Here is a 15,825-nt window from a genome sequence, read left to right as displayed (position 1 = left end):
ATTTTTGAACACCCAGGGTTTAATGCATTTGCTGGTGGTGTTCTTGTATTCTGTCTAACAAAATTTTTTCTCCACTAAAGAAAGGGGAAAGCACTACATTCTTACTCAAGCATTCTATCAAGCTCTGCATTCATGGCTGTGTCTAAAGGGCATGTCAGCCTTTTGATTCTCTCTGAGAGGTAATTATCCTTTTCCTGTCATGGAACAACAAATGATAGCTAACTACTGAGGCACATTTGCTGGAGATGCATTCATCAATAGGAAGGGAAAAGAATGTTTAATTTTGAGACACAGCTGCATATCAGCTTTTATCACGTTTTTGTTGTTCTCTGTGGTTATTCCACTGTTTGTGTGTGCGTGTAAAATATATATGTATATATATAGCATTGCATTCCCCCCTTTTCAACGTCTCATCTTTTTTTTTTCTGCACCCTTTATTGTTCAAGTAATTTTCCTTTCTAGGTCTCTCTCATTTTTTTTTCTTTCAGAAAGGGCCATGAATGGGGAAAATTATCACAATTACTCATATAATTGAGCCTTCTTTGTAGCAAGTGCAGCTCCAGTAGCCTTTCTCCATCATGAAAATGGTTTCATTATAGGTTTTTTCATATTCCCTGACACTATCCTCCATAGAGGGGTAGGCGCGTGGATGAGATGTGGAGGGAACAGCACAGATCATTAAGGTCACAGTAGGAATAATTAGCTGTGCTATGGAAAGAGCATCTAGGCCTTTTTTTCTGCAGCATAAATGTACTGTCCACGGCTTTTAGTCACAAAGAACTTAGTAATAAATGGAGCTTCCGCCTACTACTTAAAAAAAAGACTTGTATCAACATTACAATTTTCCATCATTAAAGCTAATAACACCGTGCACTATGTGGATCAAGGGGAACACAAAAAAAAACTCACATTCAGGTGTTGACTGGGTGCTGACCTCCTTCCTCTCTTTGTTTGCGACTTAACTCTTTACAAAAAACTAAAGAGGGTGCCACTCTGAAGGCGTGGATGCAGCTGAACTCCAGTCGGCCCCTAATACAGCTAAGTATTTAATTGGGAAATTTGCATGCTTCTCATTTAGGGGAGAATGCATTTCATGAGACATGTTCTCCATTTAATCAGGCTATGTTACAAAGATCGGGGAAAAAAAAAACCCAAATACCTAGTTGACACAGCCTTCCCTGTAAGGATCTTTTTTCCCCTTGTGCAGTGCTCGTTCGCTATGCCAAAAGGCTGGCTCGAAACAAAAAAAGCCATGGCTTTTATTACATTTTTTACTCCTTTCTTGAGACGGTGTTTATTTCATTTTTCAGCCCCTTTTTTTAATTTGGAGCCAGGTTTGTTTTAAGCAATACCTTCCTTTCTGATGGTTTTGCTAACTGGCAGCAACTGAAAACCTGAGCTTGCTCATATTTGCAACTGGTTTCTTTATACGCAGTTGATGCATTAAGTGCTAGCAATTTATTGAAACACCTTTTTCCACAATGTCTAACTCAAAGGTAATTGGTCGTTTTTAGACCAATTTCAGGCAGGTGTTATGGTTTCCAGTGTGCTCTGACCCCTGCTGGTTTTGTAATAGGTAGACTGTATTGGTTTTTACTGCAGCATCTTTCACAGACTCCCATTGAACTGCGATTAACCACAGTGTGGGATCCACAGGGCTTGTGCTGAGATGAATTTGCACTAACCTTTATTCTGATGACAGTTCAAACGCTCAGGTGTTTGTCTGAGCTATGCAGATGGGCGCAACGAAACTGAGACATCCCAGGTGAAAGTCACCATTGAGTTATCTTTGAAAGTTACTTTCAATAAGACTTTAATTCCAACACAAGAAAGGGGCATTTGATAATATACATACTGTATTACTCCTACATATTTTCACCATTTGCTTTATTGTGATTATTGGTGTATATTCTTTGAAATGGGAGGAGGGTGTTTTGAATGTTGCATGTTCAGCCTTTCCTTCTGTCGAACAATTGACATTTTCATAATATTATTTATTGTGCTGATGTACAAGTTGAATTCAGACATAGGCAGTAGTAATGGACCAGTATGAGTTCATCTCATTCAAGTCTTTATTAGGACAAGCATTCTTTACTACATAAAATAGGAACAAAATAACATACAAATTTAATTCTGGACAGCTATTCAAGACCCCCTTCAGTAGGTCCATCTGCTTTGCAGTTGGATCCTTTTTAATCCAGCAGTCTCTGATGCAGAGTGAAGATTAGGCAGAGGTTTCGTTCGTCTTCTTCCAGGCATAAGGGATGCGGTGCAAACTATCCTGAACCTTGTTCGCTCTTTTGACACACATCTGGCTTGTGAGATGTTCAAATACAAAAAGTCATTCTTCCTAGCCAGACTCTTGTATACATCTATAGTCTTCTTGGATCACATTCTAACAATAATCATTTTAAAATAATATTACAGACAGATGCTGGCATTCATCAGAAGACTACCTGTGATTTTCGCTCATGTACATGCTCAAACATTCTAAATTGAGCCAAAAGTGTCTGTGCCTGTGCTACAGTTTTTTGGCGATTTAATTGTCTGGTGAGAAACATGATTAATTTTTTCAAGAACACAGAAATTGGAGATACTCGTGTAGAGAATACACCCAGCCCTCTCATTGTGCTGACACAATTTAGCCCCAAGTAGCACTGCTTCACCAGCAGCTGCTGTGATTCTTGAATGGTTCCACATCTTATGAGCTGGAAAAGGTTCTGTATACACAAACTAAAAACTCACTTCGCCACACAGGAGGAACATAAGACCTACTAAATACCTTTTGAAATACTTCAGTCTGCTTGTCTATAAAACATACGTGGTAAAGCCCAGAGGTATTTCATTTTGCCAGGATTCTTTATAGCTCCAGTGCTAGTGTCCATTTGATGTTTGTTTTTTATTTAATTTTGCTTTGTACTTTAAAAAAGTACAAATTTTAAAAATGTGCTCTTAATTCAAATGATTTTTAATAAGCATAACATAAAGATGCTGCAGCATGTATGTAGCTACTTGTAATTCCTTATTATTGTTATTATTAGTAATAAATTACATGGTATCCTTATAGCATTTCCGATTAGCTTGAGTGAGAACTGCTTCTTGTCTGTTTAAATTCATCACAGTAGGAACAGCAATCAGTGTTTTCTGTTCTATAATAAATATTGTTTAAGCCAAAGAATGTGAATGTAGAAAAAAAGTGCTTTTGGGCTTGTTTGAGATTTGTAGCCTTTTGATCAAGTCAATTGAATGTTTCCAAGTATAACACAATGAAATGTTGAATCTGGCAAACAGGCAAAACTGCTCCAGACCTATAAATAATGGTTCCTGAATACACAAATAGTAGCTCACGGCACCAATTTGTTTAAGTTTAAGCTGATAATTTTTTTTATCTGTTTTGAGAATTTACATGGTACTTTGCTTTTTACACATCTAAGTTTTTATGTTCTTATTTTTCTGTTTAAACCATAGTCAGAGAGCTAATTCCTATGGACTGCAAGTCTGCCCATACTTCATTGGTCATGGGATTGGAACCTACTTCCATGGTCACCCTGAAATATGGCATCATGGTAAGATGTACATGATCTGTGACGTATTTGGCCTACAGTGCATTTACAAATTGCCACATGACATTCAAGAATTCAATAGTGAGAGCAGTGTGCACATTAAAATCCATGAACAATTTCTGCTTTATACTTATCTGCATATTTTGTCTCCCTTTGCAAGAATCAGTATGTTGTATGTATGTCTTGAACTTGTACAACCATCCAGTCTAAATGGTGAGGCCAGTTTTAATTTGAAAAACATTAAGCTTGTATTAATTCAGTGACCTGTAGTGTTTATAAAACATGTTCAATTTAAACTTTAAATTTTAAAGTGTTCTGGTTATGGAAGCCAGAACTCAGTTAAATTGTAGTTTGTGTTGTACCCATAAGGATAAAATTGGTCTTATGTCACTTTCTTTGAGTTATCTCCAAGTTTTCATTGTTAAATTTACCAAAAATAGTCCATCATTATGGCATCTTTTACTATAAAATATAAATTGAAAGACTGGAAACGTCTATTTAAATGTATTTCCTGTTGTTATTTTACCAAAGTTGGTAATACCGATGAAGCTCAGCATAACAGTTTATGTACAGGTTTATTCCATGCTGAAAAGAAACACAATGTTCCAGCTGTGGAGCCTTCTTCGGGTGTTCCACAGCCAAAAAGTTTTTATTTTCTTCTCTTTTCAGCATGAAATAAAACTTGACTTGTTCCTTTGCAGCCTACGCATGCTGAGTTTATGTGTTTGACCTGAAAGTATAGTTTTTATTCTTATTTTTTCTCTATCATGCTTCTTTTGTAAAGCCACCATCGAAGAGCAGTGTCCTTTAAGAATTGTAGAAACACCACATCTGCACTTGGTTTCAGTTTTCGGTCATTGTTTTTTCTGAACTATAAATACTTGCGCCCATGAAGAAATTAGTTGAGACCACCAGAACACAATTCATGTGGCTGTTGCTTCTGGTCAAAAATCAGATCTATTCCTGGAGGTAAAAGTCAGTGATCACATCACTCATTTTCCTTCTAGATAGGCACAGATCCAAGAGTCTTTACAGAAGGTCACATAGACAGAAACTGTTTGTTGTGGAAACAAAACTGGTGCACTTAAAAACTCTGATCCAAAGTGTGAAGAAATGAAATCTCAGAACCTGCAGTTGGGAATAACAAAACATTTGCGTTCAGGTAACTCGTTAGGCTGTCTTAGCAAAGTTGGCTGTACCTGGAAGAAAGTCTGTGTTATCAGTACATTACCAAGACATGGTAGTTGGTGTTTTCAACAAGCATACAGTACATAACTACAAACCTGTGGAATTACCTCCCCTTGAGTTAAATTGCAGTCTTCTTCAGCTTTGCCATTTACATACAATTGCTAAATAGACGTTGATTATAAAACTACAGATTTACAGAACGATTACTTGAAAAGTGTTAGTATAGGTTATACTCACACTGTGTCTATGGATAAAAAATGTCACACACATTATTAATGACTTTTTGCCTTTTTTGTTTCAAATGCAGTATAGGAAAGGCAAGCCATAAATTTCAAACTGGCAGTAACCTAAACATTCAAATGCATTTAGGTTAAAAAACAATTTCCTGCATGCTGTAATGTGATGCCCATTGGAAAACATTTATATTTAGAAAGAGCTAACTGTATTATGATATATATTCTTTCTTTCTGCAGTCAATGAAAATGACATTTTGATGGAGGAAGGCATGGCTTTCACAATAGGTCAGTAATTTCTATTATTAGCGTTATGCCTAAAGAAATATCTGTAATATTTTTTGTTTAGTATACTTGCACTGCATGATTCAAAATTTTACACAACTGCCACCAGTCCTTTACAATACACATCACTGTATTGTAAAGCACCATACAATAAAATAGTTATTTCTAGCCACCTGAAACTACAGTATTTAATGCAAAGCCTGTTTTAAAGCTGATTACTAAAAATAATTGCAGCTTTTTATTAATACAATGATCTTGTAGCAGTTGTTGGTTTTCATAATGGGCCCTGATCACAAATCAATTACTATAGTTTTAATTTCACACAACTTTCATTTCTAAAGCAATTTGGCCATTTCCGTGTATAATACACAAAATGTGATATCTTGATTTAGTCTCCTGATATGGGCTTGTTTAGAAATCTGGTATAGGCCTCAAATAATGGTTACAATATTTTTGTTATAATTCTTACATAGACATGTTGTGAAGCATTATTTACCTTTTTTTATTGTGAACAATGAGACTTCAATAAAAAATGTCTCCTTACAGTTTAGCAGTTGCTGAAATCATTTATTCTGTTTTGCACAAAGCATAATATCTAATATTGTATGATGATGATGATTATAATTATTATTATTTTATTATTATTATTTAAATACAGAGCCCATCCTGATGGAAGGGTCATCTGAGTTTAAAATCCTAGAAGATAAGTGGACTGCAGTTTCTGTTGACAATAAAAGGTAAAAGGGGTTTTATATACAGTTTATACTGGCCATGTGATTTCAAGCTCGGGAGGCTTTTTTTCTCATAAATTGAAATTGAGCAATCTGAATGCGTGATTACTGTCTAAGCTGTGAGAAACCTCCTGTCATGTAAGTGTTTTATGGTGCGTTTGCCTATCAGTCGCTCAGACTCCAAATCCTCTTAAGAATAGATGAGTGATCAACATATTATGCAAAACTGAAAAATCCTTGGTTATTGAGAAAAAACCTCCTCCCTAGAGACTTGTGTTGTATTTCTTAAGCTGTTCATCAACAAGAGCCCGTATACCTGAGATGCTGGGTCCCATGTCAAACCACAGCATCACTGAGCATCTTGGTCATCCCCATACACTACAGATACCTTTAAAATTCATCAACTACCCTTATTTCAGTTTCGTTCTGCTGCACTTTAATTACACTGTGTGTATAACAGTGTGATTAAATGAGCAAAATTAAGAAATTATCACTTTTTGTGTTTAATATCTCATTAAGGGACGAGGCTCATTTTGTTTCTAGTACTCTGTGTGTGCTTAATTTAAGACCTATTCCTTAATCATGTTGATTTCAGAAGATTATGTCTTAGAGTGTACTTAGACATGACATATAAAACACTGTTCTTTTACAGTGGTGGAAAATCGCAATGCAATCACAATGGTGTTTAAATGTAGTTGCATTCAAATATTCTGCATAATATAGACCCTAGGGGCTGTAAACTAGTACTGTATGCTGTTCAAGACAATATGCTAGAGTTAACAATTCTGCTAAGTGCAATTAAAACATTTACCTTTTTTAATGCATGATGACAGGGTTTTGCATTTGACGTATTTTTTCATATATATCCAGGTTTTTATGTTATGCTTTGTTTTTCAACCATAGTAAGAATTTTCAATACAAGTATTTTCTGAAAAGGAAAGCAAAATAGAAACATGAAATTATACTTTAATAATAATAATTTAAATCTGTAATTGGAACCATCATTTATGATCTTTTAATAACAGATATTTTTCTCAATTATATTTAGTTCCAAACATCTTTGATGCCTTGATTTCAGATTTTAACATTGCTTTTCAGTATATAGTGTAATGAACTAAGATGAAGTCACTCCTGTCAGTTGAAATAAAAGTGGTCGAGGTGGCTAGTGAGTTAGATCCCATTAACAACATGAATTAATCATCTGCATTGGTCCAGTGGTCTTTTTTGTATGGATTCTGTGGTGTTTAAAATGGCATTAGTCTCATAGATTCATATGATTTAGAACATTAAATCTAAACAATGGTGTTTTTTCCATAGATAATACAGAGCAGTTTTCTCTGGTTAGTGGCAGATTAGGTGACAAGCAATAGGGGAGGCAGTGATGACTAAAACTGCCTCATACATTACTTAACCTCACTACCTTTCATTGTGCTCTACCTTTTCCTTTGCAGACATGACATCAAGTAAAGTTTGACAAGTGTTAAAACAGACCATTGCATAAATCCTCCTGTTGGTTTTTTTTTCCCTCCTGCTAATCAGTGCCTAATGTATCACTTTCCTTTTTTCCTAGATCAGCACAATTTGAGCACACTGTAGTCATCACATCAAAAGGAGCAGAGATTCTGACAAAACTACCCTGTGAAGACTGAGAAGGATGCAGAGCAAAGTCAGGGAAGCTCAAGCAAGACTTACAATCCCAACCTGTACAGAAGTCTTTGATGTTATTTAAATAAAAATTCGTTGTCTTTTTACCGAGTAGTAAAAATGCTCTCTTTTTTTTCAACGTGTTAGAAATTACACGATTGGTGAAATACGGAACTGGGTATGGTACACATCAAGTAAACGTCAAGGAAAACTGAACACGCAAACTTAAAACTAGAAGCAATATACAATCGGCACAATTTTCATTAGAGGTTTTGTCAGAATCTTGCAAGACATGAATTAGACCTTACGAATTTGAAAATATTGTTTTTGCAACAGGGTGCACTTTGTTAAAAAAAAATCTCTTGCTTTGATGTTCTTCTAAATTCCGTATCCCCATGGAACCTATAGTCACCATTTTGTTTAATAATATAATGTATTTTAAAATAAGACCAGTATGTTGGTCCTACTAAGATCTGGATCCTTAATAGAGTCACATAAGTACCATTAGCGTGCTCAAATAGGAACCCGTGTCCGAGATTTTTTTTGTAATGTATTCATTTCCACATCCGACTTATTTTCCTCATCATTTTATTTTGTTTGCGTCTCAACACAACTGCAGTGTAAAAACAGGTCGTTAATATGATATCTGCTGTGTCGACAATAGTGTTTTGAGTATTTCCAGGTAAGATAAAGATATTATTATTATTATTATTATTATTATTATTATTGTTATTGTTATTGTTATTGTTATCTATAGAATGAAAATTACATTGAATTTAGAACTGGAAAACCACGTGACACGCTATGCACATGCTCACATTATAGAAAAGGAAATTCCATTCTAAATTGTTTGAATTCGGGTACTATTATTCTGGAATACATTCGGTCATTCGAGAACATGCTACGTAGTTAGCGACACAATTACTACAAAACCCGAAACCGTGCGTCAGTCTAACATTCAGTTTACGGACGTATGTTGTCACTACAAGTATTTGCTAAACATGTATAAAAGTTCCCTGTTTCGCATCTTGAAGTTCAATTATGTAATTAGGTTGATAATCACAGTGACGGAATTCAACTGCCTTTAATTTGTTATTCATCTGGAAATTCTGAGCAGGCAGAGGAACAGATGGATGGTTGTGAATTTATTACATCCATTGCTAACCGGGAATGTATCCTAGTAAAATTAAGGATATAGAATTTGAATATTTGGCCAGATCCGAATCAGGAAAAGCAATACAGGCAATTTATTGATATTATAATAGATATTTATAATAGAGTACTATATTCCACCCTACCAAAAATGTGCAATTTGTTAAAAATGCCGATAAGGACTGATTTCCTTTAAAGATTGTGTGTAGCTGAACGCTTTTTCAAAAACTTTTAAGTCGCGTTCTATGAAATCCAAGCCTGTTTTTGAGTTTGAACTCTTTTTTGTGTAAGGTTTATGTTCAACTTACCTGCTTCACACGCGATAAAAATTTCAGAAAAGGACTATCATATAGTTTGCTTTTGCTATATTTTTCTATTATTATTATTATTATCATTTATTGCGATGTCAGTCTACAAAAGACCAAATTGAAGTAAAACTGAGTTTTAACAATCACGTAATGATATCAGTGTGGAATGGAAACCAGTAAGATACCCATATAAACGTGAACACCGTTCTATGACGTAGCGTAGAGGGGAAATTTCATTTTCCAGTTAATCGGGAACAATTCGATTACATACAATTACTCTTACATTAGTTCTGTATGTCTGTTGGCATCATACGATTATCCCGGAATAATTTTATTAGGACTGAAGGATTTACCAACTGCTGTGGTAACGAGACGTCTGTAGTGCAAATTACTGTAAGGTGATGTTATTTATGGTGCATATTCTAAAACATGATTAAACAATTCATGTTCTATCTAGAGGCGCTCATTCCATCGATAACGTTTCATTTCTTAGAATTCTATGACATTGAATTTGTTTTGGATTTAAGGACGTTACTTTAATGCTAATCTAAAAACAGCAACTCAGTATTTTTTTTCCACAGTATACATGGGTATACATATGGTTACAATCACAGGCATGAAAGAACATTTAAACCGGCTTTGTCCTTCTGTTCCCCTGTGGGTTTCAGAACAGGTTACTTTAAAATATTTACAGATCCCCAGATAAGACTATATTCTGTGCAATGTTAAATCGAAGCTACAAGCAGAAACAAAATACGCAAGAATTTAAGAACAGGTGTCACAACTGGGCATATGAGAGAAACCTGCAGTGAAAACAAAAGAGAACGTTAAAAGGAGCTTATAATGGCATCGTTTAAAAAACAAATGATCGTAAAAAATACTGTCAAGATCAATCGCATACTGGGCTCAGGATTATACAGAATCTTCCCGTGTTTCGTTCAAAACGGTGTCCTGATTATACGGTAATTTATGAGGGATTAAAAACTGAAAGGTATTTTAACTGATAAAAATACTGTTATTGTCAGGTGATAAGCTTTAATTTTTAATATAAAACGACATTAATGCATCTTTCAGCTCATTACATTAATTCACTAATAATTATTGATACAATTATGCGTTTTAGTTATCTTTTTTACAGGTTAGTGCTTCCTGCGCGCTTAGCATTGTTCCACGATAGTGACTATCTTTATTTAGGATTCAAATTATAGGTGTAATAAACCATTTACATCTATAAATAGTGACCTTATTTATGAAAAAATACTGCCGTATATCACAGCTGTTCATTATACATTAGAATTCACATTGTGGTACAGTATACAGCACAAACATGTACACATTACTAAGTGAAACTAACGTTTAAGTTCCATTTCCTTGATAATAACTACAATACATACATAAAATCCGAAAGTATAAGTTCATTAATCATAAACCCTTTTCGAATATGTATGTATTAGCGATTCTGATGGTAGAATGGGGAAATGTAATATATTATTTTTAAAAAATCTAGATTTAGAGCTTTATTGCTTTAAAGGTTCCATGAAAGTGGATGTAATATTACCCGGTATAAACGACTTCTGATTCTCTTGGAATGCTAATTACAGCAAAAAATGACGCAGAAAGGATAGCCCAATTCTGTTGAACGCCACAGTTTTGTTTTATTGCTATTAGCCAATCTGACATTGAACAGTCCCGCATATTTCCAAATGTTCAGTAGTCCACCGTTGTAGTTCAGCCTAGGCCACTTCAGGTCCCCAGGCTGTTTAATGATGAAAGCAGACTGCGTGTCGCTGGAAGTGTTAAATATATGGCTAATTATGCGTATGAAAATTAAACATCAGTGTTATGCTAATAGGACTGCCTTCAGCTGCGGATCAGAGCACTCGAGACCAGCATTTAATCAAATGAATCAGTAAGTAATACATCTGCACGTGTGAACTCTCACAAATCCAGAGACACAGGTTACAGTTACAACTTTCTCAATTTGTTTACTTTCACTGGCTATTATTATTAGTGTTGTGGGTGTCCACACGAAGAGACCGTCTCAAAACAGGCAGCGTCTTTTTAAAGATCCGGGAGAGACAAGCCGCCCTGAACTGATTTCAGTTCAAGCTGTACAGAATTAAGCTTTTCTTACATATTCAAGTTTCCTTCCTTGCTGTATAAAGCGATGCAAATGTAAGTTGTTTTGGATTAGTCGTTAGTCAAATAAATTATTATTGATAGTGAAAGATGATTACCGCATATAGCGTCCTAAATGAGTAATCATAATAAAAATATCTGAAAATGGTAGATGTTTTCTACTGCAATTATTATTAATGTATCACATCATTATAGTTTTTCATACGTCACGCACTTAGATATTAAAACGTTTTAATGTTGTTCATTTGGCAACGTATCATAAGGCATGACGTTTATTTGAATCCCTAATTAGTACTATTCTACTGCCAATATTTATTTAAATAAAAATAAATGTACAAATTGTGAGGAATCGATTAAAGAACCTTACAACGGATAACAATGGTTTGACATATTCTCCTTTTACGGACAAAATCTTGAAATGCTTTCTTAGAATGCTCAAACTTCACTTTATTGAATGATTAATTTAATTAGAAACGTAACGTTTTAATTTCACATTGACCACCAACATATATTTCCATAAAATCTGAAACCTATTCCGTGATGTGAAGGAACCATTTTCCTAAAAAATATATTTTTAAAATATGTGTATTGTTGTTATCGTTTATGGCACACTGGTTTATGGCACAAAGTAGGAAGAATGTCAGTAGGAACTGCACCTGAGTGTTCTGAGCAGAAACACTACATACAGTGAATGTATACAGCCTGGTATTGGAGGATGCTACAACGTGTATTTTAGCAATTATCCCTATCTTCTTTCAAGACAGGCAGTAGGCTTTAAAATGATCTTCTTTCTCTTACTGTCATCTGTTCGAAACAGATCTGCTGTACCTTTTACTATGGTTTTCGGAAATGCACAAAATTTAGTCTCGGCTTTGCTGTTTTTCTTGAGTTCCGAAGGTTCTCCGGACCCAACCTCTGGATCGCCAATCGGAGCCGCTCTTGGCACGGGCGGGCCAATCAGCGCCGGGCTTCGATGAATATTCATGAATCGCTGATTCAAACCTTTGAGGCGAGTTTGTGTAGATCCACAGCATCATGCTTAGACTTTTCACAGAGACAAACTCCATTTTCTTATGAATGGAAAGTGAAAAAATCAGATCAGCTTAAATTGGGATCCATCCTTCACTGAGATCATAGAAGAAAACAAAAAGGAAGAGAAGGGATCAGCCAGAAGAGATGACAATGACTACAATGCCAGAAAGTCTTAATAGCCCTGTCTCAGGGAAAGCAGTTTTCATGGAATTTGGGCCATCAAGCCAACAAATGTCGCCTTCTTCCATGTCTCATGGACACTATTCCATGCACTGTTTACATTCTGCTGGTCATTCTCAACACGAAAGTTCATACAGCACAGGCTCATCTTTCCCTAGGTCTCTGGGTTATCCATATGTCAACTCGGTCGGCAGTCATTCCTCAAGTCCATATATCAGCTCTGTACAGTCCTACCAAAGCAGCTCGACCTTAACGCAGACACGGTTAGAAGACACAGGTAAGACCGCCAGAATTTCTTGTTGACGAATTCCTACTTTTGCAAAGCGCTGGGCGACGCTGAAGCTTTGCTTTTGCAGTCCAGTGAACGTACGCCGAATTGGAAAATCAGCCCAGATGTTCACGTATTAGTCTTGGTAATTATTTATTGCGTAATGCTATAAACAATGTATGCAATTAAGGGTAATTATACCTAAACTGCAGCATGGTAAAAATAGCAAACTTGCACAGCAAAGTTCGCTGCTTTGCTGGAGCGGTCGTGAAGGCTCTTTTCCTGAACACGTTTTGTTTCTCTTTCCTCCTTTTTTGATTTTGTTTGTTTGTTCGATTCTCAGCAACGGAGACAGAGAAAAACACAGTTGTGGAAGGAGGAGAAGTTCGGTTTAACGGGAAAGGAAAAAAGATCCGCAAGCCCCGGACTATTTATTCCAGCTTGCAGCTCCAAGCTTTGAACAGACGGTTCCAGCAAACGCAATATCTCGCTCTTCCGGAAAGAGCTGAACTCGCTGCCTCGCTGGGACTCACACAGACACAGGTCGGTACGTTTTTTTTTAATGCACACCGGTTTTTCGTTATGTACTTTTAACTTCACAACAGAATAACTGCTACTGCTGGTGATAATAATAATATTGTCCGTCTTTATGTCATTGAAGACAAAAATCGAACACCATCGGAAAAGGAGATGAAATGTCATGCTATTTTATGAATTGATCTGTAAAGTTAAATCAGGTTTTGCAACAATGATACAATCCTACTTGACCACACAAAGATAACTGTCAGGTTTCGAACTTGATTATAAATGCGTACCAGTACCAAAGATAAAGAGAATATTAAATATAATCTAGTTTAATAGCGTGCCGACTTCTTTTAATCACGTTGTTGACTCAGCCGCAAAATGTTTTATTTTTTATTTTTATGTGGCTCATTTTCACATTGTGATTCAGCATTATTTTTCGTGATGGCGACTAATTTTAGACTTATCTTTAATATCCCACAATGTATTAACACGTAAGATACTAACCCGTTTATTATTTTGTGTTGATGTGTACATTTAATCATGTTTTGTGTTCCGTGAAAACAAAATAGGCTAGTGACACTATTCTTTCAAGATCAGGATACTCGGTTTGGATTCAAGCACTGCTGTCAGGATTTATCGAGCTAAACACTTCGATAACATTGACCGCGCCGACTGCTTAGTGATAGCGACTGTGAACACCGCGGCTTTTGTCTGACAAGGGTCTTTTCTTTTGCAGGTGAAGATCTGGTTTCAGAACAAGCGATCCAAGTTCAAGAAATTGATGAAGCAAGGCGGGGGGGCGATAGACACAAACGCGTTAGCCAATGGAAGAGGTCTCTCCACAGGCTCGCCTTCTGTCGCCCCAGTTTGGAACGCTTCAGCCTCCGGGAAAGCGCCAGCGGGTAACCCGGGCACCTACATCCCCGGCTACACATCGTGGTACCCCTCGGCACATCAAGAAGCTATGCAGCAGCCGCAGTTGATGTGAATAGACACTGTTAACCCCGCCCCGCCCCCCTCGAAGACCGTGGACGGTCCACCATGGGGGGATTTTGGGCCAGCTCCCCAGCGATGCACTGCACCCTGGTCCGTTGCAGACGAGCACAGATGTGATGCGGAGCTTTGTTCCCAAACGCTGACAGCTGAGCTATCGGCCTCCACACCGTTAGACCGTTCAGAGAACAGCCTGGAAGCAGAAAGACTTGCACAGGCATCGTCCGTGCGGAGGGGCAAGAAGAATGTCTTTTTTATGTCCTCTTAATCAAAAAAAGAGGGAGAGGATAGCGAAAAAAATAGTACGTTAAAGCTGCTGTACCCCATTTCCGTGACCTCTTGATATATGTAAGAGTAGATGTATGACCCTCTAACCTATATATATATATGTGTCTGTATACATATAGGTTACATATCGGGTACAGACTGTGTTTGTTTATGTGTGTTAAACTTTATTTAAATTATTTAAATCAGATGTCCACAACAGTTGTGTGGTTGCTTTCTTTAAAACAAAGCGTGAGTGTGTTCTTAAGGTATTAAATAAAACAACAACAGCTGAAAAAAAAACTTCTGCTCTTGTACTGCTCCATTAACGCAAACAGCACTGTCTGAAATTAGCGCCCGATGAAAGAAAGGCTAATAAAAAAACCCCCTGGATTTGCCACAAAGCGATGCATGTGAAAATCTTGTTGAAATGAGGTTTCGCAGCTTTAAAGAAGGAAAAGCAGTTTCAATTCGACAAGAAATTCCAGCATGTTCTGCTACTCCCCTGAGGAAGTGCACTGATCAGACTGATGTATATAAGCATATTTAAATCTCAATATATTCAGCTTTTTTGTGTGTGTGATTGTATACTTGACGCACTGTGAAATGGGATTTTACCTGTGAATATTGAAAATGTGTTAATTAAAATTAATGTGTTTAGCGTTCTATGTCAAAGTTTAGTTTTATATTCAACACGTTAATTTATTGATTTACATTAAAAGAAAATCCCTGTACATAATGTGTAAAATCTGAACGCAATTCACCTATGATTTCAAAAGGACAGCGTGAAAGGTACCGGAGTCATTTTACGGTTACAAGCACGTCTGGTAAAATGATTTTGTACTATCGACGTTTTTATTATTAAATTTCGAATGGCACCCCGTTGCACTGTATTTGTAAAATATTTTAAAAATGAGTTTTAAATCAAGCACAACTGAAAGTAAAATAAACGATACGATTATTTGTAAATTCCATTTTGATTCTAATCTGCATTATACATTTCTACAACTTTCAATAGCGTATAGTTGCTGTGAAGTGGTTGGTGTTAAATCTCCAAGGACACAAAATTAAATAAACGGGCAAACACTCGATCAAAAAACAAAACGCGTACAATTTATCTCGAGATGTTTTAGGAAAACTGCTCGCACGTTTGAATTCTCACTCTCAAGACAGGGTGCCTGTGTCCGCTTATCTGTCAGACTGTAGGGTCTGATTGTCTTTCTGTCCGCAATTGTTTTCTTAATACAGAATTTCTCAATTTAGCCTGACCCTTTCTTTATTCGCCTGCAGTGCCTCCACTATCGTTTGTGCCTTTATTCC

At 36.3% G+C, this 15,825-nt stretch overlaps 2 protein-coding genes and 1 long non-coding RNA gene across 9 annotated transcripts in view; 2 read left to right on the top strand and 1 right to left on the bottom strand.

The window, feature by feature from the left end:
- metap1d (methionyl aminopeptidase type 1D (mitochondrial)) overlaps nt 1-7,751 on the top strand; it is a 30,710-nt gene extending 22,959 nt beyond the window's left edge. For 2 of the 7 annotated variants that reach the window (XM_088605299.1, XM_088605304.1), the window contains exons 7-11: nt 81-179; nt 3,469-3,566; nt 5,225-5,272; nt 5,928-6,006; nt 7,571-7,751. In XM_088605299.1, coding sequence (XP_088461425.1) covers nt 81-179; nt 3,469-3,566; nt 5,225-5,272; nt 5,928-6,006; nt 7,571-7,649 — 403 coding nt within the window. In that variant the 3' untranslated portion in view covers nt 7,650-7,751. The other 5 variants (XM_088605301.1, XR_015926285.1, XM_088605302.1 and 2 more) reach the window with 5 other exon arrangements.
- Nucleotides 2,059-7,575, bottom strand: LOC148649099 (uncharacterized). Its single transcript, XR_015926286.1, has 2 exons — nt 6,812-7,575; nt 2,059-4,691 (listed from the first exon to the last, which is right to left on the bottom strand). It is a non-coding gene; the product is annotated as an uncharacterized LOC148649099 (long non-coding RNA).
- A 3,106-nt stretch (nt 7,752-10,857) lies between the features above and the next one.
- dlx1a (distal-less homeobox 1a) lies at nt 10,858-15,388 on the top strand. The gene is made up of 4 exons (XM_088605305.1): nt 10,858-11,013; nt 12,133-12,732; nt 13,067-13,266; nt 13,985-15,388. The coding sequence occupies exons 2-4, from the start codon at nt 12,420-12,422 to the stop codon at nt 14,234-14,236; spliced, it is 765 nt and encodes a 254-aa protein (XP_088461431.1). The 5' UTR covers nt 10,858-11,013; nt 12,133-12,419; the 3' UTR covers nt 14,237-15,388.
- The last annotated feature ends 437 nt before the right edge of the window (nt 15,389-15,825 follow it).

This window comes from Lepisosteus platostomus, chromosome 14 (genome assembly GCF_059453375.1).
Source record: "Lepisosteus platostomus isolate fLepPlt1 chromosome 14, fLepPlt1.hap1, whole genome shotgun sequence".
Classification (NCBI taxonomy): domain Eukaryota; kingdom Metazoa; phylum Chordata; class Actinopteri; order Semionotiformes; family Lepisosteidae; genus Lepisosteus; species Lepisosteus platostomus.
This window is presented reverse-complemented; position numbering and strand designations above follow the sequence as displayed.